The sequence below is a fragment of the Myotis myotis genome, unplaced genomic scaffold, assembly GCF_014108235.1.
Source record: "Myotis myotis isolate mMyoMyo1 unplaced genomic scaffold, mMyoMyo1.p scaffold_m19_p_16, whole genome shotgun sequence".
In the NCBI taxonomy this organism is placed as follows: domain Eukaryota; kingdom Metazoa; phylum Chordata; class Mammalia; order Chiroptera; family Vespertilionidae; genus Myotis; species Myotis myotis.
The window spans coordinates 19,490,831-19,516,461 of NW_023416320.1; the positions used below are offsets into that span (position 1 = coordinate 19,490,831).

Consider the following 25,631-nt stretch of genomic DNA (forward strand, 5'->3'; position numbering starts at 1 on the left):
CCCCAGACCCAGAGATCAGTTTCAGCCAGATCCCCCAGGCCGAGGGACCCCACTAGTGCAGGAGTCTGTACACCGGGTCTCTAGTATTATATAAAATGTTGCTAACAGAAGCAATAGAACTAGTGAAACTATGGTATTTAGTTTGAAATTTTAGTAGAAAACATATCCTTAGTGAATTTGGAAAATATTCTAGTTACCTATTTGTTTTAGAGTTTCCCATTCTCAGCAAAAGCAGTTAGGTTAAAATATTAAGAGTCTGTATAAAATGTAAGAGAATGTAGTTAGAACCCTCTTAATTCAGGGACTAACACAACACTTCTATAGTGTGTGATATGTACCATGTGTTTGTATATCAACTAGATAATAAACACTTTATTCTTTAACTTATTTGAAATAAAATTCATTGAGTTTTCAAACAAATGAATTATTTCAAAATTCTTTTTTATTAGTCCCAAAGCAGACAAATTATATCATATGTCACACAAACAGAAAAATATAAACATCTGTATTTTAATTGTAGTCAGCACTGGATTGTAGTGTTGAACAATCAGAGATCATTATACCATCCTGAAATATCAGTGGGAGAGTGTCAAAAATGATGAGTATTCCATGTTTACAAAAGACTCTGCCTGTGGCATGCTGTGTGCTTTTATGAATCATTTATCATTTACCATTAATCTGTCATGCTACGAAATATTACAAATGTGATTCTGCATGACAGAATAATGAAACACTAAAAAAGGCTATATTTAATAATTTCTCCATAAAATTTTTTTCAGAAAATGTTATGCATACATATGCATTTTTTCCTTTTCATTATTTCAAATGCTCTCCCATATCATATTCTTAAAGGAAGACCACCCATTTTACAGTGAAATTGTAGGTAATATTTTCTCCTTGGATATTTGAACTAATCTAAGGAATTATTTGGTACTTAAATACACGGGAATACAGTAAAAAGTAATCTTCTAACGTTTGTAGTGAGTAAAAGATAAAAAAAAAATGCCTTTAGAAGTATTTATGGAACATTGATGAGGAAAGAGTTAACAAACGTAAATATAACCAATGAGGATATTCTGATGCAATAAAAACAAACAAAACAGAAAACAGAAAAGAAATAAAAGAGAAAGATAATAAAAATAAATGTGGCATATCATCGTTATATTGTTTATCTTACTTTTGAAGGAACATAAAAGATTCAGAATTTATGTTAAATTTATAGTCACCTTTATATATATATATATATATATATATATATATAACTGAAATTATATAAAATCCATGTAATTCTATGAGCAGACTCTTGAATTTCAGAAAAAGTTGTTAGTACTTTCCTATAATTTACTTCTCTAGCTGCGAGCAGAATACTCTTTAAATTTTAAAATAGATTTCACTTTTTTTTTTTAAATGGGCAGATCCTTAGAGACCACTGAATCAAATATTTATTCTTATAAATAAAAAAATAATGAGACTCAGAAAGCTTAAATAATTTGCTCAAGGTCATACTATCAATTAGAGGAAAATAAAGAACTATAATTCAGACCTTTGGATCCTAGTTCAACTTATTTTTCACTATTCCACAATAACTACCCAATCTTCTCTTTAATCAGTTTATTATTGTTGCCATCACTGGCTTTATTACTTTGAACCTTATTTCGAAATAATCTTCAGCACTCTGATGCCAGTAAATTGGCAATAAATAGTCTGATGAGGCAGCCACTGAACTTATCATCTTGTAAAAGAAAACAAAAAGTAAAAGCAAATAAGAATTGGAAAAACACTGATGCAATGAAATATAACCACTGTTTAAGCAAATTGTAAAATGTCTAGCCTAATATTCTTGCACTATGTTTCCAATAATCTCCTTAGAATTTTAAGCATATATTTTCTTAAAAGTGAATTAATAAAACGAGAGAAAGGTGAAACATCAACCTTGATATGCATTATACAATAAAGGCAAATATACATTTACCATAATGACCTAATAAGTCATTTGACAGTTACTTTGAAAATTCAACTGGTCACATTCTAGAGCATATTATAGTCATTTACTTGGAGGTGGAAAATAAATAATTTTGTATAAAGTGGAAAGAATATTATAGCAAGAGAAATTGCTATATATATATACAGATATATATATATATATATAATTTCTAAATTACAGCTTTATAAATTATAGCTTGTATTAAAAAGTCTAAAACATCTTTTGATGTTGGTTGATGGTTTTCAAGTCCCACCATTGTGCTCCCCATTCTGCCCCACATGTGGGCAAGTTGATTAGGAAGACCAGGTCCTGCCTCCTTTGGCATCAGTGAGAGGTTCACACCATGCAAGCACTGACTTCAACACAAAAAAACCTCTGCAACTCCATAACCACAATAAAACTCCACAGACAATCTCCTTTCCCTGTTCTCTTGTGACGTTTTGGACTTGTTTGAGGGCCTACTCTGCTCTCCCCAGAAAGCCTCGTTTATGTGAGGAATAAAAATTTTCCTACTCCCTTGGTGTTTGTGTGGTAACATCAGTGTCTAAATCTACACCGACTGTGGGGTGACCACAACAACTGATGCAGTGAGGAGGGTGCACAGGTGGTGACCACCATGACTAAGGGTCTCTTTCCTCTTGCTTTGTCTTAGTTACTGGCTCTGGTACCTGCTAGAATCCTGTTCTTTGTGCTGTGCTGCTCTGGGCTGCATTTGCTGACTTCTACCAAATCTTTATCATAGATTTAATTGACCTACATCAGAGTGTTGATAAATGGCATTTAGAAGAGAGAGTTAGGGGCCTTCTTAAAGTGACTCTGGATTGTGTGCCTTAGCCTGTATCTATTGGTATGTCTCAGTTTGAACTGTGTATGCTGATTCCAGCATAAGCTGTGAGTAATTCTAGGTTCGAGATAAGACTCTTACTTTGTGACTGTTGCTAGTGAGTTTCAACCAGGCATTGGCTTTCCTTCTATAGAATGCTCAGGAAAAAAAAATAGCCGATACCATGTGCAATATATGGGTCCACTGGGAGGCCAATTGTGTGGAAGAGCAGTTAACATGTGGCATGCTGAAGTCTACACTCCTTAAAGCCTATGGCTCACTAAGACCCTATAAAAATGCTTTTACTGCTGTTCAGCCTTCTTTGCAATAAAGATCTTGACCTTTGGGCTTATTGAGGAAAATACTTATGGAACTCACAATGCACAAGTAAAGAGGTGATTCAAACCCTACTTAAATTCCATATCCTTAAACTTTATAAAGCATCAATTGCTATAGGAAAAATGCCTAACCCTGATGTTAGAGATTTGACACTCACTAGAGGAGAAAACTTAGAAAAATGAGCAGGGTAAAGAGATTATCCTTCCTTCAAAGTATGTCCAGTAACTGATAAAATAGATAAAAGTTGAGAAAAGGGAAAATTGAAAGAGAGACCCACAATTGCAGCTAATGAGAAAACAAAAATTTACTATAAGAATTTATCCAATCAAAATATAAAACATCTCTAATCGGCTCTTAAATCTCTACAAGGCAGATTTTAAATTAATTTTAATAACAACTGAGCTGCAAACCTTCATGGTCTTAATACAGAGGATGGAATTAGAGTTATTTCTGGGGATCCTACCAAATTTAAACAAGGGCATATCCTATAGTCTGAAGGGATTGTGAAATATAGACAGTAAACAAGGAAGTATGCTCCATTTTAGTCATCAGAATTATTGCCCTGACTAAATTTCCCATAGTGGTCATGAAAACATTGACCAAAAAATGTAATAAATTAAATCATGTCTTTGGCACTTATAATAAATAGGCTTGACAAACAGATTCCCTGGGTCTTTTCCCACAGCCAAGAGAGTTAATGTGTTTCAATATATATTAAAAAGAGAGACTTAAAAATTTAAATAACAGAATTATTTAGAGAAGTGGCATTTACTCCACTATTTCTCCATTTAATGGCCCAATTTTCCTGTTCTGAAATCTGGAAAGAATCAATGGTACCTCATAGTAAATTACTGCAACCTTAATTCTTGGTTTCATCCATTAAAGGCCCCATAATCACTATTATTGAGTGTATTGACTCCATCCAATCATCAGCTGGTAAACATTTCACTATTATTGATTTGACTCATATGTTCTGTTTTATGGCTATTTTCAAAGCCTCTCAGCCATAGTTTTCCTTCACCTTTGATGGACTACAACACTTTTTGCTTTGAACTTCATGGTCCTGGCTGCCAATGAGGTTTTCAACAGCCCAGCCATCACACGCTGTCTTTGTAGGCGAGATCATGGCTTGCATCCAACTTTCTCAAGCAGTATGGGTAATGACATCACACTGATGACATCTTCTTTCAAGGAGATTCATTTGCCATGATCATTCAAGACACACAAATACAGAAGAGCTCACAAAGAGGGGTAGGTTCTGTTTCCTCACCCATAACAGAAGGCCCTAGTTACATCTCTAGTAATTATTTGGTCAGTCAAAAGCAACTCCATCTATGACACCATTAAGAAAGTACTATTGACCCTCATGGCACCACAATGTTAAACCCAGATCAAAATCTTTCAGGAATTCTTAGATTTTGAGGGCAACATATTCCTCATTTATACTGGATGCCCTGGTCAGTAATGAGGTCTGCAAGTAGCTCCAGCTAAATATAGACCCTTGGGCCACTGTCAGTTGTCTGATCATGTGACCCAGCAATGAAAGCACCAACAATTCCTAACCCAAGGTTGCCCTTTTGGGGTAAAGTTTCTGGGAATATTGCCACAGAGATACCTAAAATATAAATCAGTGCCACATATATATGGCATTTTGCATACTAAAGCCACAATACAAGGCCTCACCAAGATACCCCACCTCCTCTTCAGCATTCTAGTTGTAATTGACAGTGATCATGGCACCCACAATATATAATGATGAGCTCTTGTACTAGGCATTCAATAGGATTTTTACCTCTTTAACCAATCTCTGGAGACAGGCCAGATAAAATACCATCATGGCTTAATTAAACAACTTCAAATTCTATTATAAATTAAGCATGGCACATTTCACTCATCAGTCAAACACCAAGAATGAATTGTCATCAAGTCTAACCTATTTTTGATGTCTGATTACTGACAGCTTTCCAGTCCTACCCCTCTTATCGCTCCCTCCCTCCTCTCTCTCCCCCTCCCTTTTTACTCCACATCTGGGCAAGCAGCTGTCAAGAGTCTGGGTACAAGCTCCTTTAGAACCTGTAGAAAGTTCAAACCACACAAAGCCCTGACCTGTGTTAGAAAACTTCCACTCCAATACCATCCCCTGAACACAATAAAACCAATGAGCTTTCCTTGCTCCCTTATGCCATTTTGGATCATCTTGAGATCCTGCCCTGTTCTGCTCAGAAAGCCTCATTCCATGTGTAAGAAAGCCTTCCACCCCCTCTTAGTGCACATGTGGTGACACGAGTCTTGACATTAAAACCAAATTGCAAATGGGGAGGGGTTCTGCTTCTACCTGGTGACCAAACACACCTACTGATCAAATTATATAAATAGTCCCCCAAAATTAAATAATATAATTATAAATAAGCAGACATGTTAATCATATTTTCCTTACTCTAAAATGTTAGGGCCAAAAAAAAGTAAGTTTTCTTTCTTTTAGGCACAGAATTAGCATACAGTAGTCCTCCCTTATCCATGGAGGATACATTCCAAGACCCTCAGTGGATGACTGACATCATAAATAGTACCAAACCCTATATACACTAAGTTTTAGCCTATACACACATATCCTTGATAAAGTTTAACTTACAAGTTAGGGTCAGTAAGAGATTGACAACAGTGATAAAATAGAAAAATTATAGTAACATATATAATAAAAGTTATTTGAATATGGTATCTCTCTTTCAAAACACCTTGCCTTCCTGCTGTGGTGATGTGGGATGCTAAAATTCCAAACATATCCCTGACTCTGTGGAGCCATTCTTTACTTGCAGTAAGTAGCTCGGTGTCCCTCATTTCTGGGGATCCCTTGTTGAACTCTTTGAATAGCCTCAATCCTTTCTGGGGCAACAAGTTGCCATCAATTGGAACATGTTTTTTGTTCCTATCTTCCACCACGAATTCAATGCCTTTTCCATCTTGACTAAGCCTTATCAGCCAGTGTGGCTGTAACATTTGCAGTTTAAAGTTTGGCAGCAAGACTAATGAAATCTTTTTTCCCTTCTTCAAAATTTCACAGATTAAAGATTCATTCTTACTGAGATAGCTGTCTAGTTATTACCTGTGTTTTAATATAATATTATGGTAATGTTTGAAATAAAAACAAACAAACTATAATTTTATATTATAGTCAATGGCATAGAGAAAGATGTTTTGATACTGGATGAAAGAAAAAAAATACTGTAATGGGAAGGAAGAAAGATAATGGCTGCAACTAACAAACACATAAAATATGTGGAAGTAGGAGAGAAGTTCAAGATGATGATAGCTATTAAAAATTAAGAAAAAGCCTCTCCCACAGCAATACACAAAAGGTTTTAGTAACTCTATGTGCCCACTATATAGAGTAATTCATTGTACAGAGCAGACTAGACTGACAATAACTGTGCATTATTGAGGTATTCATACATTTGAAATCTATGCAACCAAGAGCCCACACTAATAACAAGATATGAAAAAGAGCATATTGACTTGGGGTGGTAAACACACAGTACATTATACAGAGGATGTACTATAGAAATGTATACCTGAAATCCATATAATTTTGTTGACCAACTTCACCCCAGTAAATTCAATTTCAAAAAAGGAGAAAAACTTGAAAAGGTTTTTATGCACACTTCCAAGATTCCACCTGTGAAAGCTAATATTGGGAAAGAGTAAGCTTTGTAGCTTAACAAATATCTATCCCTGTGTGTCTTTTAGTAGGTAAAATCGTCTGGGACAGCGGTCGCCAACCGGTGGCCCGTGGACCACTGGTGGTCCGTGAGGTCCAAAGGTTGGTGACCGTTGATCTGGGAAGTTAAACACAAAATTAAGTCACCAAAGATTATCCTAAATCTCCTCAAGGTGATTTATATGTTGGAATTCTCTAAGAAATCTGAGTGTCAGTGTGCATTTTATACAGTTGATATTTGATACATGCTTTACAAAGAGTAATTTATGTTAAGATTTCCACCTAAAACTGTGGCAATGCAGTTTATTCTCTGTAGTGGGTTGAATTGTGTCCCCCCACTCCAATTATAATCTACACAAAAGCTCAGAATTTTATTGTGTTTGGATGCAATGTCTTTGAAGATGTAATTAAACATCAAAATGAGATGATACTGGGTAAAGGTGGGCCCTAAATTAAAAAACTAGTGTTACTGGAAGAGAGGGTCAGAGATACAGACAGTAACAGAGGAGACACAAACAGGGAGAAAGGTCTTGTGAAGACAAAGGCAGATATTAGACTGATGCATCTATAAACCACCCAATGTCACAGATTCCTCGGGGTCCATAGAAGCTAGGAAAAGGCGAGAAAAGTTCTTCCCTAGGGCCTGCAGAGGGCACGGGAACAGACTGATGCCTTGATTCAGAGGTCTAGCCTCCAGAACTGTGAGAAAGTACATAACCGTTATGTTAAGCCACCAACTTTATGAAATTCTGTTATGATTGCCACAGAACACAAATGCATATGCTTTTACAGATAATCCCTAGAATGTAAGGAGAGGGTGATTAAAGGGAAACAGGGATGGGAGAGTGGGAAGCGATGATAATTTCAAAAGGTAACAGTCCATGTGAAACTAATTCAGGTATTATGTTGCTCAATATGAATAATTTCTTCTGAATTACAGTTTTAAAGAGCTTCTATTTTTTAAATCCCTCCTCCTTCAATTGCTTCATGTATCTTGCTTTACCAATTAGTCCATTCAATTTTGACCTCTGCCCTGTGTCTTTATCTAAAATAAAAGCTCCATTATCTTCTGTTCCAGAAGAAAACAGACAAAAACAAACACTAGCCTCTGATTTATATCCTACTTTGGCCGCCATCCTAGCCTTTTTCCCCAGCCGGGTTTATTAAGATAGAAATTCACAATGTTTATTCACTGATTTTACTAATTCCCCCCTCCCTGCAATTTGATTTTGGATGCTACACTCTAGGTGTAAGTGCATATTAATAAAAATATTTCAACTCCAAAAATATCAACAGTTCGCTTACATTCTAAAGCACCTTATGTAAACCAAACTAAAAATAAAATAAAATCTGTTCTCAATGTGTTTGGCACTTCAAATAATGCACGAAGACTTAAGCAACCAAACCATAAGGGAAAGCAACTGTTATTGAAATTTGAAAGATGAAGAAACATTAAAACATATTTTATTAATAAAGTAGGGTGTTTTTAATCTACAAATCCAATTGAAATAATTTAATTGTATAGAAAAAAGTGAAATTCTAATAAATGCTATCCAACTGACCTAGAATTATTATTTTTCTAAGTATATTGCACACTTGGAATCCAGCAGAATGAATATTCCTCAAGTGAACCTAATATCTGAAATTCAAATGAAATCCAATGATGCTTATGAAGGTATTATAATTATGAAGGTATTATAATTGACAATTTATTTATTGAGATAAACCGAAAGATAGGAATTGACTGATAGATCAAATAGTAGTCACTCAATCAAACAGTAAAGCAGAGTCACATATATGCACATTTAACTTATGTGAATTCATTTCTACACCAGGTAAAAATAATGGAAATAATTTGACCTGTGTAAGAAACCAGAATAGCTCGTCTGGTTTTATCTGAAGAAACTGTTACCTCTTCTGACATTGGAGGTAAAATGTCCTGTTAAAATTACTCAGAGACAATACGGCTTGTGCAAAATCATGTAGATGATCTTAACGGGATACTTAAGGTATTTCAAGGGTAATGACTATATGTGATTTTCTTCTTATAGAACAGCTTTGAACCTAAATCCATGTACAAAAGGCAATCCCAATGAATAAACTGAGTGTGTTTGACAGATATTATGCTAAATAAATTTACAGAGTAAAATTCTAAGAGTGTATATATATATATATATAAAAGATATAAAAGAAGACATGGTTTACAATTTGGGATAAATGACAAGAAAAGAGAATATAGTAAGAAGTGATATATTATCAAATTATATTTTAAAAAGTCATAAAATAAAGCCTAATAGGGCAACAAGATGAAATTATGGCCGAGTGAGGATGAGAGGAAGCAGAAGGAACCAGGAATTTTATTTGTACAAACCCAGTGACTATTGCTTGACCATCTCACAGTAAGTAGGCAGAGGTAACGATAGGAAATAGCCAATGATCAGTATTTATTTAATTCTGCTGGTCTGCTACCAAATTTTAAGGAATCATTAGGTAACTGGTGATCCATTGGAGACGTGAAACACAAGATATTCGTTTTTGTGCTTTAATCACACAATATAAATGTTTTATTTTTAGCCACGCTACTCTTAAGACTCTAGTCCAATCTGGCAATCCATTTTATTTCATCTTTTTGGAGGGGAGGAGTCTATGAATGTGAACATAAAGAAAAATGTGTATGTAGGTGCACACATGTGAATATGACTTGCTATGTGTTATTATGCCAATCACTTATATAAATTATATTACTTACTTATAAAATAACCCTATGAGGTAGACATTTACCATCTCTCATTCATAGATTTTAAAAGTAAGACTCAGGCTGATGATGTGACTTGTCCAATGAAAAAAGCTAATTGGGATGGGCCTGGATGCAGACATCTTACTCCAAAACTGGCATTCTGAAACCTAATGGTATTGAGCACGAACTATGTGAAAGATACTCTGTATATACAATCTCATTTATTCCTCGAAACAACTCTGCTCTATAGACATAATGATCCTCATTTTGCAAATAAAGAAATTGGGTCTCAAAGAGATTATATGATTTTCCAAAGACAGAAAGCTAGGATGTGATAGCTTAAATTAGAATCCTAGTCTCTTTAACTTTACATGTACTTTGAAATAAAGAATGATGACACATTTATAAAAATAAATTCAGTTCCTTTACTAATAAGTCAAAGTATATTTGATTTTATCCACAAATAATCCAATTTTGTTTAAAAAATTAGTGTTAAAAACCACCAATTATTGGTTGCACAATTTTTACATTAAAAATTAAATTTACCTTACATTAAGCCTGTTAAAATCAAGATTCCATTCTTTAGAAATCTGTTAATATAATTTTATCTTAATCACTATTTTTTCTCTTTTTAAACATATGTAGGCTACTGTAAATCATCACTAGGTGATCAGCATATTTATGTGTCAGGGAAGAAAATAACCATTTATCCTCTTTTTCATTCCTGTGGCCACATGGCATCCTAAGAACAGAATATAATAAAACAAGTTGATGGCTTCTCAAGAGGACTCCTAAAGCCATGAAGTCTCTGGGACCTTCAATCCCGCGACCATGTCCGCAACCATTTTATCTGTAACAATTTTGGCAGCTGGAGACTATAACTCTTCTAGCAAAGAAAGAACTGTCTTGGGCTCAAAAGGCAAAAAATAAATACAATTAAGTAGATGATGTTTCTCTTTCTAAACTATTGTCCTCTTCACAAGGAGGTCAACTCTGACTCAAATGATCAAAATGCTCTGAAGAAGAAAAGTTTTGTAGAGTACAGAAATAGACACCTTGCTAATGCTGGCATCATCACTCTAGTTCAGCCGTGGGCAAACTATGGCCCGCAGGCCGTATCCGGCCCGTTTGAAATGAATAAAACTAAAAAAAAAAAAAAAAAAAAAAAGACCGCACCCTTTTATGTAATAATGTTTACTTTGAATTTATATTAGTTCACACAAACACTCCATCCATGCTTTTGTTCCAGCCCTCCGGTCCAGTTTAAGAACCCATTGTGGCCCTCTAGTCAAAAAAGTTTGCCCACCCCTGCGTCTAGTTCAAGGTTGAAATAAAAGGGCTAGTACTTATTTTCTGATGACAATGTTCTCTCGCGTAAGAACCTTGGACTTGTTTCAGAATAGAGAAAAGGAGGATATATAGGTTCTATCTGGTTATAAGTCATTGGACTGGAAGCATCAGCTTATTTTATATATTAGCAGAAACATCCAGATATGATCCAAAAACCTTGATATGACAATATCCATGTCCTTCTGCTCAAATAGCCACCCAGACCCCACACATCCATTACAGCTATAGCAAATCCTTTACCATATAACACGATGCTATAAATCTAAATTCTAGAAGTCTGAACTGTCAGCCTCTTTCTCACATTTTACTGCTCACTAAATTTCCTTTGCCCATCCACCCATAAACAGAGCATAACCTGGGTTAGATCCAGCTGGATCTCAGATCCAAAACCTTTAGAAGCCAGGTAAATGGCTCTAAGACTTGTGATCAGGGAGACATAAAGGCAGCAAAGGACACAGTCTTCTCAGTGCCAATGCGGAACAGATTGTCAGGTTGACAAGATGAGCTGAAATGTCCTTTGCTGTCTTTTTTTATTCGTTGCTGTCCCAGGAACGAAGTGCTCAAAAACAAAATCATTTCTTTCTGGGAATGTGTCAATAAAGTGTAAAACTTATATGATTGTTTATTTATGTACCTCTGTCATTATTATAATACTTCTATATTTGACTGCATATTTTGCAGAGCAGACTGTTTTATGCTCTGGTAATTTCCCATTTTATATCATTCAAGTATGAAGGCACTTGCAAAGTTACTGGATGTACTTATTTTTAAAAATTAAAAACAATCCTGTTTTCATTTTTATATTGTTGTTCACCTGTGTATTTGACTGTAAATTCAAATTGAATAAAATGACCTCAAATTTTATTATTACAAAGCTATCTAAAAGGATTGCAAAGTAAAATACTTTATGAATAGTAACTATTTTCATTAAAAAACTAACATTTTTGAATAGTATGTAGTGAAAAATAAAGATGTCTGTAATGCAATGCTACATGATGAGATGAATCTTACTTACCAAATTCCTTGGGAACTGCTATAGAATAAACACAATTATGTCCCACACTGTAATTTTTTGGATAGTTTGGTGATAGGACAGTGCCTTCTGAACCTGTTGAACGACTTCCACATGGTGCTAGAAGATAAAAATGAAAACACATTATTTTTAGGAAAAAAAATTAAAAATCATATTGAGACAGGCCAATAAGCTAACACAAGTAAAATAGAGAAACAGAAAGATAACTGAACAACTGGCCAAGCAATTTACAGCCAGATAGAGAAGGTCACCTCCCTAAAGATAACATCTAGGCCTCAGTTGTATTTCTGCCCTAGGCCAGCAAAGTAGCAAAACCAGGTGGGCAATGCCAGGACCAGCTGCAATGACTAATGACCCCCTGCCCCGGCACTGATCAATCAGTAGAGACCAGGACCCTGAAAGGGCACGCCTGGAAAACTGATGAAGATTCTGCTGAAACTCTCCCCTGAGACCTCTCTTAGATTCCCGCCTGCAAGAGAGAGATGAAACCCAAAAGACAAAGGACCCAGAGCGAACTCTCCCTCTGTGGAGCAGACCATGCCATTCCCTTCCCCCTTTCCTTCCCCAACTTCTTCCCTCATGGGCACACATCTCTTCAACTCTAAGGGGCCCCATGAGACTTGCAACCAGGGGAGCAATGGGCAGTGGCAGCATGTCCTGGGCTAACCTCCCAAACCTGTCTTCAAGGGCCCCTTTTCTTTCACTTCCCAGTGAACCAAAGCAGCCCTACCTAGGTCTCTCCTGCTACTTCTTCTATGCTGAGCTCCTCTTTGTTTCACTGTCCCCAGATTTAATAAATGTACCTGCACAGTCACCTGGACTCCTGTTGTGAAATCTTTCCTATAGGACAGTGATGGCGAACCTATGACACGCGTGTCAGAGGTGACACGCGAACTCATTTTTTTGGTTGATTTTTCTTTGTTAAATGGCATTTAAATATATAAAATAAATATCAAAAGGATAAATCTTTGTTTTACTATGGTTGAAAATATCAAAAAATTTCTATATGTGACATGGCACCAGAGTTAAGTTAGGGTTTTTCAAAATGCTGACACGCTGAGCTCAAAAGGTTCACCATCACTGCTATAGGAAGTCAAGAACCCACACCCTACTGCCAGCCCTAGGAGGACCTGCTTAGGGCCAGGTCCCCTGTCTGGTAACAATATTATAAGCATTTTCTTAATATAAAATATGGCTTCTAGATTTTAAGGCATATCATGTTTCTCCCTATTTTAACAAGATCCCCCATTGCCAAGTATTTTAAAAATAAAAAAATTGTGCACAAAAGATTTTAAACATCAATATTTTATTCTTCTCAGAAATAAAGCAATATACTAATATTGTAATGATGCTATCTCTAGAGGTAATAATGGTGGGCCTGATTTCCTTTATGATAAAAGTGTAATGATAATCATCTCCATAATGATAAGAAATTACATATGCAAGTGAGAAATTGTTTCACTTCCAGGCTTTGAAAAATCTACTGAAAAATCAACCCTGATTATGCTGTCACCAAATTATTTCTATACATGGTACAAGGATGGCTGTACCTTTACTCACTCATCTAGAGAAAATATTCTCTCACCAACCTTTACCTGTTTATATAATTTACATTTAAATCTGAGGAGATGCTGATGGTGGTAGAGGCAGACTTTCTGCTACCTCAGCCCACAGTGTGCTATGTTCCTAAAAAAGTTGAGGTTGAAACCAATGTTTCTGGAAAATTCATAGGTGGTTGTTTTGTTGTTCACAAGAAATGTGAATGCATCAGAGAGATAGACTGAGTTACTAACAGAGATTTAGGAATACAAAGCATAAAGAAGATAGCTGATGCTCTTTAAGTAAATGAAATCACCAGGAAAGTATGTAGAATGAGAAAAGATGGCCAAAAAGGAGGTCTGGAGAATGCCCAGGTAGGATCAGACAGAGGTTACTAATGTTGTGGCCCCACCCCATAAAAAGAAACAGAATTTCCGGAGGATGAGGCCCAGGAATCAGGATTTTAAAAAGATTCCCAGTTGATTCTAATGTGCAGCCAAGGTTGAGAACCACTGCTCTACAGTGTAAGTAAGGGGGTGGCCTTACTTATTGCACCTGTAAGTGCATAGGAAGCCCAATGTTACTGCTCCTCACCTTTGTCAATATTAAAACTGATGGGTGATTTCTTTCAGCCTACCTCTAATCAGCTTTGAACTTGTGCAGGATTCCCCTCAAACACCATATATGAAGTTTTTGGCATTATTAATATGGTAGTTTCAACCAGAGCAGCTTTCTATCAGTTATAGCCAGCAAGCCAAATCCAGCCCAAGCCAACAGAGGTTTTAACATTTTTAAAGAGTTATAAACAACACAGAAACTAAGAACATGTAACAGACGTGTGGCCAGCAAAGCCCCAAATGCCATTTGGCCCTTTACAGAAAACGTTTGCTAACCCTTGACTCAGAGCAGAGAGGAGGGAGCTAGACTGCAGTTGGATGAAGAACAAGTGGTGCATAAAGAAATTCAAAAGTAATCAGAATCTTAACCATAAAAGAAAGGAGAATGTAGGGAGTAGCTGGGGCAGACTCAAAGCTCACTGAGTTTTTGTTAATGTCCTTTTGTTTAACAGTGAAGGAGTCTTCACAAAGGGAAAATGGGGGCACTGACCGGGAGATTAGCAACAAAAGCAGAATGACTAGTTATAAGAGGCATAAGTGACATGCTCCTGAGAGAAGGGCTGAAGGAGGCAAAGGTTTGGGTTTATGCTGGCAATTTATTGGAGGTAATGCCTGACCTTCCTGTTGACGAGAACTGGATGGGGTGTATTATGTGGCTTGAGAAGAGGCACGAATGTTTGAAAAAGTGAAAAATTTTTATTGATTCCTGACCAAAGTTTAAAATATAGCAGTGTATTTAAACACACACACACACACACACACACACACACACACACACACACAACATAACAGCATGTTGTATTGTGATGGTGGCTAATAAATTCTGCCTTTTTTTCTTTTATTTTCCATAAAATGGTAATAACCATTTAGACTTAAAGATACTAAAATTAGAACTCCCCAGAATAACAACAAATTGACAGTGGTGATAATAAGCAAAGGTGCATCACTCTCATCACTCATTATTGTTTGAAATAATTAGTCAGGTGTGTTCTTATTTCAGCACTGATAATGTTATTCAACCGATAATGTTACTCTGAGATAATCATTCAAGGATAAGTAGTATGTTTTATGTTAAACTTCCTTTCTGATTTAAGGTGCTCCAAAATTACAATACTTAGCATGTATGTGACAAAACTCTTATTTTTAAATTTGGAAAGTATGAATAGCAATGAGAGCTTCTGATTGAAGTTTAGCTTTGTGACTTAGTCATGAATATTCTGTCATTCCACATTAATGTGCAACTGACAGCTCAATTTGTTCTGTATATTTTATTTTGCATAATTAGGACATTTAGCTTATGTTGACAATAGAATTTATAAATATAAAAAATAAAGGTTTTCATTTTAAACTATTGATGAATATATATGAGGCTGCATATAGCCACATCCTTACTAATATTATGTTAGATTCTATCATTTGTACTGGTAGCAGTAATTTTATGTTTCATCTGGTCAGTGATTACAACATGGCCTAATTCATACTCAATTGTGCTGAATACTGTAATGACTGAAAATATTTTATGTAGCATATCAATATCATAAAAAAGGGAAAATGAACTATGCATTGAGATACAGTTTTATTGTAATCTGTTTTATAGTTATTAAAATCTAAATGAAATAATGACTAAGTCAAGCTAACTTTACTAATTTTTCTAATATTGGTTCCTAAATGCTTTTCACATTCTCTCCCTGTTTTAATTTCATCTTGTAGGCTAGTAGAGAAAAGGGCAGCCTTTATCTTTCTGGCTCTGTTTAACAATCAGTAGAAGATAAAAGGAAGCCAGAGCTTTTAATTCTACGCTTATTTTTGCTATCTGATTTACACATGTGAGCCTATTGTTTCTCCAGACAGCTACCTTGAATCTGCATTTTAATAGCATTTTTTGTAGAGCACATGAATTATGGGAAGAAATGGTTCTATAGTTAACTAAGTTTGGGAAATACATGGATAAAAGAAACAAGGTTCTTTCCTATAGGACTTCATTGAGACTTTAGTAAAGTTTGGGGAATATCATGCTCTTTCTTACAAAGTTATTTGATCATGGAGACTGTTTAGTGAAACATCTCACAGGACCAATGTTCCCCAGGACACTTTGCAAAATGCCAGGTTGATGATTCTAAAATGTGCTATCACTTTGGCAATAATTCTAGCATTTATATTATTGACTGTAATCAATTATGATTTTGCAGCACTATGGAACTATGTGTTATGTATACATATAGAGACAAAGTGGTTTTAGAGCCAAAGTATTTTAAAGATTTAAAATGCAAAAATTAGCCTATTATAAAGTGCCATTATTCTTGATACTCTCTCCATGACTTTTGGGGTCCAGTACATCATTGATTTGTAGCTTGCACCCTATGTAGCTTATCAGCCTCTCTCTCCTGTCTGCCAAGGTAGCTGCCACAGTCCAGACTCCCAACAATTTCATCAAGAACTCTTCCAGTGGATAACCAGCTCACCTCATTTCCAAAAGTTCTTACCACTCTAGTTATTTTTCTAACACACAAGTCTTAGCAACTCGTCTCTTCCTAGAACAGTTTTGATAAATAGTAGGTCCTCATAAATGTCAGTTGGATGATTAAATGGACTATGCTTGCAAGATCAGGCCCCTATAAAATGGTGTTCATAGTCAGCACATAAAACAAACATTTCATTTGGTTGAAATAATCCCAGAAATTCACCTAAATCCAAGGCAGAATTGAGACAAACCCTCTCTTAATAAGTCCATATAGTGGTAAACCTATTTTTCCTTTATATGATTAAAATCACTACTATTATGTGAAAGATTATGTATCTTTAAACATTAGAAATGTATCCAAAGATAAGATTTTTACAGTATGAGCACCACATGGAGACTGAGTTCCACCGAGGAAATAGCAAACAGCAAAATGTCTATCACTTCACTGTAGCAAATCCATGCTAACATTTATTCACTCTGGAGTATTCCCTCATTGAGCAAGCAAAACCAGCCACACAGTCTAGTTATGTGTTATTCTTTCTCTTTTCTCTTTCTCTGTCCACTTTTTAAAAAAATCTTGGCTGAACTTTATTGTTTGATGTGGATAAGTAAGAGGTGCCCATGCTGGAACTATACTGTGTATGCTTCCTGCGCTCCTGAACTATGAGCAGTGATGGAACAGACCGATGTGGTGTTTCCAGGGAAATCAGAGGATGAGCCTGCAACTGAGTCTTACGGCTTCTAGCCAGCCAATGAAAATACTTCCCGCTGTGGCTTGATCATGTGTGTGGGGTGGAGGAGGAAGATGAGGATGATGACAGTCAGAAGCAGGAGGAAAAGCAGACACTGCAGGGGGAAGGAGGAGGAGTCTTCCCACTGAGTGAAACAAGGATCTCAGACCATTTACAGGGAAGAGGTACTACTTGAATCTTGGGCATTTTATAATACATGAAACATAGCCTCAAGATACTTGCAATTTCAATCTGTCTTCTCACTTGTGCAATGTATAATTTATTACCAAATATACCCTATAATGAAAATTATTATATAATGTTTAATTTTTTTCTCAGAAAGCAAGTTCAGTACTTTTAAAAGTGATGAATTCTTACAGGTCACAAAAGAGCAATATGATATATTAAATCAATAATTTACTAGATGTGGCCTGTGACTCCTTCAGTTTGAAAGAACTGCTGTACCTTACAAAAGTGCTGGCCCAGGTCTAGTACAATCCTTATGCCCTGATGGAATGTCACACATCATAAATCCTGGTGTAGAATGTGTTTGAAAGCTAGGTCTCTCATGGGGTCTTTTCTTTATTTCTAAAGAAGGACTTTCATAACCTTAATCTCTGTGATGTGAATTTTTAATGCAGACAGCTAGGCAGCCATTACTGCCAGTATTGACTTTAAGATTAAAATTACTATTGCTTCTTTTTATCCCTTTGTTCAAAATCTTGATCTTAGTAAAAAATACCTAACGATTCATCTATCCATTTGATTCTCTTCTTCATGTCTCTTATGTAAGCATACATACTTCATTTTGTTTATCTGCCTTAGATCATAAGCCCCCAATAAGGCTATAGTATCATAATGGTGATAAATGCTAGTTTAAGTAGAAATCGTTACTCTAAGTAACTTTTTTATGTTGCTCTTCATTTTCCTCTGCATTATTTTGATATGTGTACATTTATTTATGTGCTCTGAGTTTTCTATTGCTTCATCTGTTCACCTAAATATAAAAAGCAAAAAATCAGTCTTTATTATATGTGAATTAATTTTGTGTTATAATTCCATACTCTTGTTTCACACTGAAGAAAATAAATCCATCTCAATGTTGTAACCAGTGGCTTGTAAACCATTTTAATGACCCACTAAGTCAACTTAGTAGGCTATGAGCTTCTACATCTGTCACCTCACTGACTGCCTAGACACAGTCATTTGATTTTGCTGGCTAGGAAGACATTCTCTGTCTCTCTTTTTATCTTTATCATTGAAAGTATTACAGATGTCCCTGCTCCGCCCCGCCCCCCGCCCCCACTGTCCCCCTCCACCCTTAGAAGGCATTCTCTTCATCCTCCAGCACACTATGAGTTGTGTTCTCCATCAGAGATGTGTTCTTATGACAAAGCCTTAGGAATAGCTGTATTCCTTGAATATTTCTTCCATGTTATTATATACAAATTCTACTAATAGTAGTGATCTTGTAGTTCGTGTCTAATACCTAGTCACTCATTTTTATCTCATTTTCTAGATTGGGATATAATTCACATACCATACAATTCACCCTTTTAAAATATACAATGAATGTTTTTCTAAAAGCAGATACACAAAGTCCACTATCTCATTTCAGAATTTGTCATCCCAAAAAGAATTCCTGTATTCATTAGCAGTCATACCCCATTCACTCTACTCCCAAGTCCCTAGCAATCTCTAACCTCTGATTTTATTGAAACTGTATGTGAAGACAAGTTCTTAAAATGATTTTGATTGAATTACTGGCACTTTTAAAAAAGTCAAATTCTTTTTCATCACTTAGTTTATTCTTATTTTTCTCTAAGTCATAGATCTTTTATTTTGAAAAATTTTATTATTGAAAAATACTTAAAGCAGTTAATATATTAGTATAAAGTAAGTTTAGAGGGTAAACGATATTTTATTAACTCCTACTTAATCTCGCTACAAATGCCAATTCCTCAGGAAAGTCTTCCTGAACTCCAGACTGCTTCAGAAGCTCTCATAATACAACACTTGAGCAGCCACTTTTAGGACATTGATTACAACTTGTAATAATATATTTATTTGTATGGCTCTTGGTTTTTATTATAGATTTTAAGTACATTGTAATTAATTTATCTTTCAAGTTCATGTATTTTATTGTATTTTATACTTAAAAAGATGGTTCTAAGGTCTATTTTGTTCATAAAACTGTACATAACACACACACACACGGAAACCCTGTGCAAATTAGATTCATCTACTCTCTTCCTTAAGGGAGCTTGCCTCACAGATTGTTGCTTTGGCCTAAGGAGATCTGAAAAATATTAGTTTTATTGGAGGATTCTTTCTTTCCTGCTCTTTTGTCTCTTCCTAACAGGACAGATCAATTCTTCCCTGAATCAGAAAAGTTCTAAACCTCAGATTTGGAACTTGGGGAGAAATGCCCAGTTATAGGATTGGCTTAAGTTTAAGGCTATTGAGAACCATAGCCTAACTATGGTTCATATTTACTCACTAACTCTCCCATGTGTTTCAATGTAACTAACTAGATTTCTGTTTTGGGACCTGGAACCAAATTCCTGGTTTCCCAGAGAGAAGTTCTATATTGTCTCCTTGTATGCATATATATCCATTAGGAATCTTGGAGTGACTGGCTCACTGGTTGAAGTGTAACTCTACTAGTAAAATGAAATTTTTCTGTATTTAATAAAAGGGAAGAATCAGCAGCTTCCCCTCTCCTCTCTCAGAGTGTGTCCTCAGAAATATAATGGAGCAACCTTTTTCATTTTACAGTGCGAGGCTGCTGGCTTTCTGACCTTTGGAAATATAAACACGTACTTCTGAAATAAACTCAGGGTTCTTAACAATAGATATGAGAGACAAGGTGCATCAATTGGCCTTTCAAGGAGATAGTATTATTTGTTCTTTTGTAAATGTACTAGTCTACATTTGCATGAGATTCTGTCTGGTCTTTTTAGTGTGTTTCACAAACTGGCTACAATGTGTATTGTATTCCAGATATGCTTATTCAACACTAAAACTGCTTTCTTTCTCTTCAAGGTTTTGTGGAATGACCTTTGTTAGTAGGATTCTTGTTTTGCTAATGAAAGTAGAGATTTGGCCATCCGTAGATCCAGTCTGGAGTCCCATTTCATTATAAATGTCTCTTGTCTTATTACCTTGATACCATTATGTAATACAACTTATACCACACCATGACTTCTAATAGTTATTGTTATATACATTATTTTATGTATCAACTAGAGGCCTGGTACACGAAAATTCCTGCAGGGGGGTGGGGGGGGGCCCTCAGCCGGGACTGCCCCCCTCTCACGGTCTGGGAGCCCTCAGGGGATGTCCTACTGACAGCCAAAGTATCAGTCTGGCCTCCCTCTGTGGGAGCCGACCAGGTGATCAGGGTAAGGCACCACCCCCATCACCCCACCACTGCTGCCGCTGCTGGCTGCCATGCTGCCTGCCCTCAGCCATCACAGCTGCTGCAGCTTTGCACAGAAGGACATCCGGTAGGACATTCGGCTGTCTGGTCTAATTAGCATACTATGCTTTTATTATTATAGATAAGGAAAGAATCACTGGTTTATTTAACTTGATTTTTTAAACTTATTTTTCTTCAATTCTCACCTGAGGACATGCCTTTTTAAAATTGATTTTAGAGAGAGAGGAAGAGGAGCGAGAGAGAGAGAGAGAGAGAGAGAGAGAGAGAGAGAGAGAGAGAGAAAGAGAGACATCTATGTGAGAGAGAAATATCATTTGTTTGCCTCCCACACATGCCCATACTGGGATCAAACTCACAACCTAGGTGTACCCTGATCAGGAATCATCCCTCAACCTTTTAGTGTACAAGGACGCTCCAACCAAACCACCTGGCCAGGGTGTTGATTCAACTTTCTGTATAAATAAAGTCTTTTCTGTTTTTCTGCAAAACGTGGCAGCACATTTGGAAGTTATGTTTGAAATCTGACTTAAAAATAGAGTACCTGATAGCAGAGAATGGAGACATCTTAGTACAACGAGAGGCTACCCATCCATGTGACTACCCCTCTGGAGATATGGAGCAGCCATTGAGATGCCAAAGGCAGGGGAAATAAAAATGGTTTAAATATGAGCTCCAAATCCGTGGTCACAAGAAAATATTCTGTGAATTACTGCCATTGATTTGCAATCAAGTTGCTTTTTACACGGGCAATTCTACAGAGTATGCCCCAGAATCCACAGCAGCAGGGGTGGATTTATAACAATGTCAGTGATTCTCTAGGCTAGCAGGCAGGAGGCCAACTGGAGTGGTAAGGTACATAAGAGTGTCTGGAAGAATTAGGTGCTTAGTAACATCTGCCTCTCTTTCCATTTCCTTTTAAATAATACTTTCCTCCCATCCTATAAAAATGAAATAGACTTTGGTCTTATCCCGATACTACCTTAATTTGTTTCAATACAAAATACATTTCACTTCTTTGTAGAACATGGTTTTCATACATAATCTGTATATTATGTCTATGAACAAAATTCCTATGGGTAGCTGATGAAAGGCAGATATTTGATGATACTCAGAAATAATTTACCACCAAGTCTTTGTTTTATGAATCTTTCATCTACATGCTTTATTTATATCATATATTTAAATGAGGTAAAATTATAATAGTTCAGTATATTAGACTAGATAATCTCTATGTACATTTATAATGAAATGGGACTCCAGACTTTTTTCACATCTCAAAACTGTATACACTTCCAGGATAGTTGAAATACGGAATCAATCTAAGGCAAGTTATGCCATTTAAGCAGGAGATCTGGAATAAAAGTTCAGTTATTTATTTCTTCATAGAGTCTAACAATATGATTTAATTAAAAGTCGGCCACATGAGGTTACTAATGAGAGATAACTATAAAGTTGAAAAGCTATAATTACAAGATAAATATTTTTTTTGTTTATTTCAAAGTTTTCCTTGATTTGATAGAGTAAGAAGGATTTTTTTAAAAAGTTTTTATCAGCCCTAGCCGGTTTGGTTCAGTGGACAGAGCATCGGCCTGCAGACTGAAGGGTCCTAGGTTCAGTTCCGGTCAAGGGCATGTACCTTGGTTGCGGGCACATCCCCAGTAGGAGGTGTGCAGGAGGTGGCTGATCGATGTTTCTCTCTCATCGATGTTTCTAACTCTCTCTCCCTTCCTTTCTGTGAAAAATCAATAAAATATATTTTTTAAGAAAGTTTTTATCATTCCTTATATAGTCAGTTGGCAGTTGAACAAAGAATGATGTCAAATAACTACTTGATGTCTAATACTAACATATTCAAATTTATGCACTTTAGACAGACTTATGGTGTCATCAGTGATCCAGTTTCTTGATTCTTTTAATTTCCACCCCCAGAATCCAAGACTTAGGTTAGCATGAGTGAAATAAAGTTGTTAAAAATAAGCTCCAGCCCTAGCCGGTTTTGCTCAGTGGATAGAGCATCGGCCGTTGGACTGAAGGGTCCTGGGTTCAATTCCAGTCAAGGGCACATACCTTGGTTGCAGGCTCCATCCCTGGCCCTGGTCGGGGCATGTGCCAGAGGCAACCAATTGGTGTGTCTCTCTCACATCCATGTTTCTCTCTCTCTGTCTCTCCCCCTCCCTTCCACTCTCTAAAAATCAATGGAAAAATAGCCTCAGGTAAGGATTAACAAAAAAATAAGTTGCAGATTTTCAAAAGAACTGAGTTAACACTGACTATTTCTATTATGGCATTTGTATTCTGTGCCAAGTTGTTTTCAAATAAAATGGAAAAATGCACTTTAGATAAATGGTTTTATCAATTATCGGTAGGGATTTGTCTTCCCTTAATTCTTACACGTAGCCTGGAGGAAGACTTCAGGCTCAGTCTCACAACTTAATCTTGACATCATGCATCCTTTCTTGAAACATCTAACCAACTAAAATATGCCAGGTACCCTTAGGTGCTAGAGACATAAGAAGGTCAATACAGGTCATTTGAAGAATTAACCAGCCTACCCATAGGAAAGTGAGTAAGAGCATGGACTCCAAAACAAGACTGTTAGGCAAGTATGACTTTGAACAAGAGACTGAACCGCTTTCTGTGTCTTCGCTTCCTCATCTGTAAAACGAGAATATCAGTTCTCCCCCAGTCATGGAGTTGTGGTGAGGTGTAAAATGATATGGGTACAAAACTTCATATTGTGCTCAACACAGGTAAGCTATTACCTCTCATCTTTCCTTCGATGTGCTTTCCCTATTGAACAGCTTTAATTTCTATCCAAAATTCCATTGACTCTTTTTACTATATGTTCACATATGCTGAACCTTACGAGTTAAATGCTCCATCCCCACTTGTCTCATATCTCACCTGATTCCTTCTTATTTCTAATTTTAAGATTCAGTTCCTGCATCACTTTTATTGGGAAGACCTCCCTGTTCTCTCTTTGTAACTAGGTCAGATGCACCTCCATGCTGTGCTCACAGCACTTTGCTTTTATTTCTAGCAATGGACCTTATCTGTCTGTATCTCATCAGACTGTAGCTCTCTACAGGAAAGGGCCACAATGAATTCATGTTCTTATCCCTGTTAGTGCAGAATCAGGATGATAATTGGTACTTTTGAAAGCCTAAAAAATAATGAATGATGCTATTTCTTCTTTAGAATAATTGGCAAACTAGTAATTATTTAACAGTCCAAATACATATATTCTTAGGGTCCTACTATTATAATTATCAATTGAATGCTCACTACATATGCAATATACTTGATCTTTTCCATTTCCATGGCAATGGGAAAGATCAAGTATATTGCATTGGTTCAGTTATAAAATAAATAAGTCACAGGGCTGTATTGTATTGCATGATGACTATAGCTAATAATACAGTATTCATAGTTGAAGTTGGCAGGGAGTAGATCTTAAAAGTCCTCATCGCACAAAAAACATTTTTTGTAACTATGTGTGGTGATGGATATTAACTACACTGATTATGGTGATCATTTGACAATATATACAAATGTCAAATCATTATGTTGTACACCTGAATAAACTAATATGTTATATGTCAATTTTACTTCAATTAAAAAATGATTATTATTGTGGCCAATACTCTCAAGGTTAATGGTTTTTACTTTTCAAAATTCTAAGGCCTTAAAATAACTAAGGCTTTTGCACACATAGGAGATATCTTTACCCAGGATAAATTGTTTTAATTTTAGACATGTGTATATGAGTCCACTCTTGAGCTTTAGGGAGTAGTGGGAGAGTAAATAGGTTTTATTCTACTAAGAAGAAAAGCAATCATATGGCTCAAGGAAGTCAGAGGGCTAGCCAGCCAGGGAGCTGGAGAAATAGCATTCAGACAGAAATGACAGCAAATGCAAAAGCCCTGATACAGAAGTGTGAGCAGTGCTTTGAAGAAACATGAAGGAGGCCAGAGTGGCTCAGCTGTGTGGTAGAGGGAGAATGGTAGAGAGGTAGGGTGCATAGAGGAAGATTAAGTAGAACATTATACGATCTTTGGCATTTATTCATATTTAGGAAACCACTGGTAGATTTTGAGAAAATATGTGATATAATCTTACATATGCTTTTAAGACTATGTTGCTGTGTTCAGAAGAGACTGGAGAAACAGGGGAGGAAAGAAACTAGTTGGGAAATAGGATAAGAGTTAAGAGATAGCCGGCAGCCTAGATCAGGGTAGAGATGTGTTTATATAAACAAGTCCAATGCCATTAGGGGAAATAAATCAAATGATGAATTTTAAGGGGAAAATATGAATCAGTCACTGTTTGTGCTTTATTACTTTTACCTAATATTGAATCAGATTATGGATAGGAATGATAGAAGATAATTTTGTTTCAACAGATACTTTTCAAAATATGAAAAATAACAAGGGAAGAAATCATTTTCTAAACATATTTTTATATCCAAAGTGAATTGCAGGTATATATATATATATATATATATATATATATATATATATATATATCCTGTTCTGATATCATTTAATGTATGTGACAGTCTCATGAGATAATCTGCAGGGTTTCTCATCTCTGGGCAGGCCTTAGCACAGGATGATATCATTTTGGATCTACTTCTGAAGAAAATAATCTCCCAGTGTCCGACATAAGCTCTTAAAAAGATTTTCTTAAGATTTCAAATGTATGTTTAATCCTTAACAGTGATAATAATCTATACTCTAAAATAGAAAAACTTGGTGCATTCTTATGGTTCAGTTCAGGTTAAAAAAATATTTACTTAGGGTCTCCTTGTATAAATTAACATGTTTCATGCCATAAGGTAATAGTGTCCCAAGACTTAGT

The 25,631-nt window shown here is 35.9% G+C and overlaps 1 protein-coding gene across 3 annotated transcripts in view; it reads right to left on the reverse strand.

Moving 5' to 3' along the window:
* Positions 1–25,631, reverse strand: part of CSMD3 (CUB and Sushi multiple domains 3) — an 872,847-nt gene that overhangs the window by 199,258 nt on the left and 647,958 nt on the right. For all 3 annotated transcript variants that reach the window (XM_036338167.1, XM_036338166.1, XM_036338165.1), the window contains one exon: positions 11,964–12,080. In XM_036338167.1, coding sequence (XP_036194060.1) covers positions 11,964–12,080 — 117 coding nt within the window. The remainder of the gene's footprint in view (positions 1–11,963; positions 12,081–25,631) is intronic.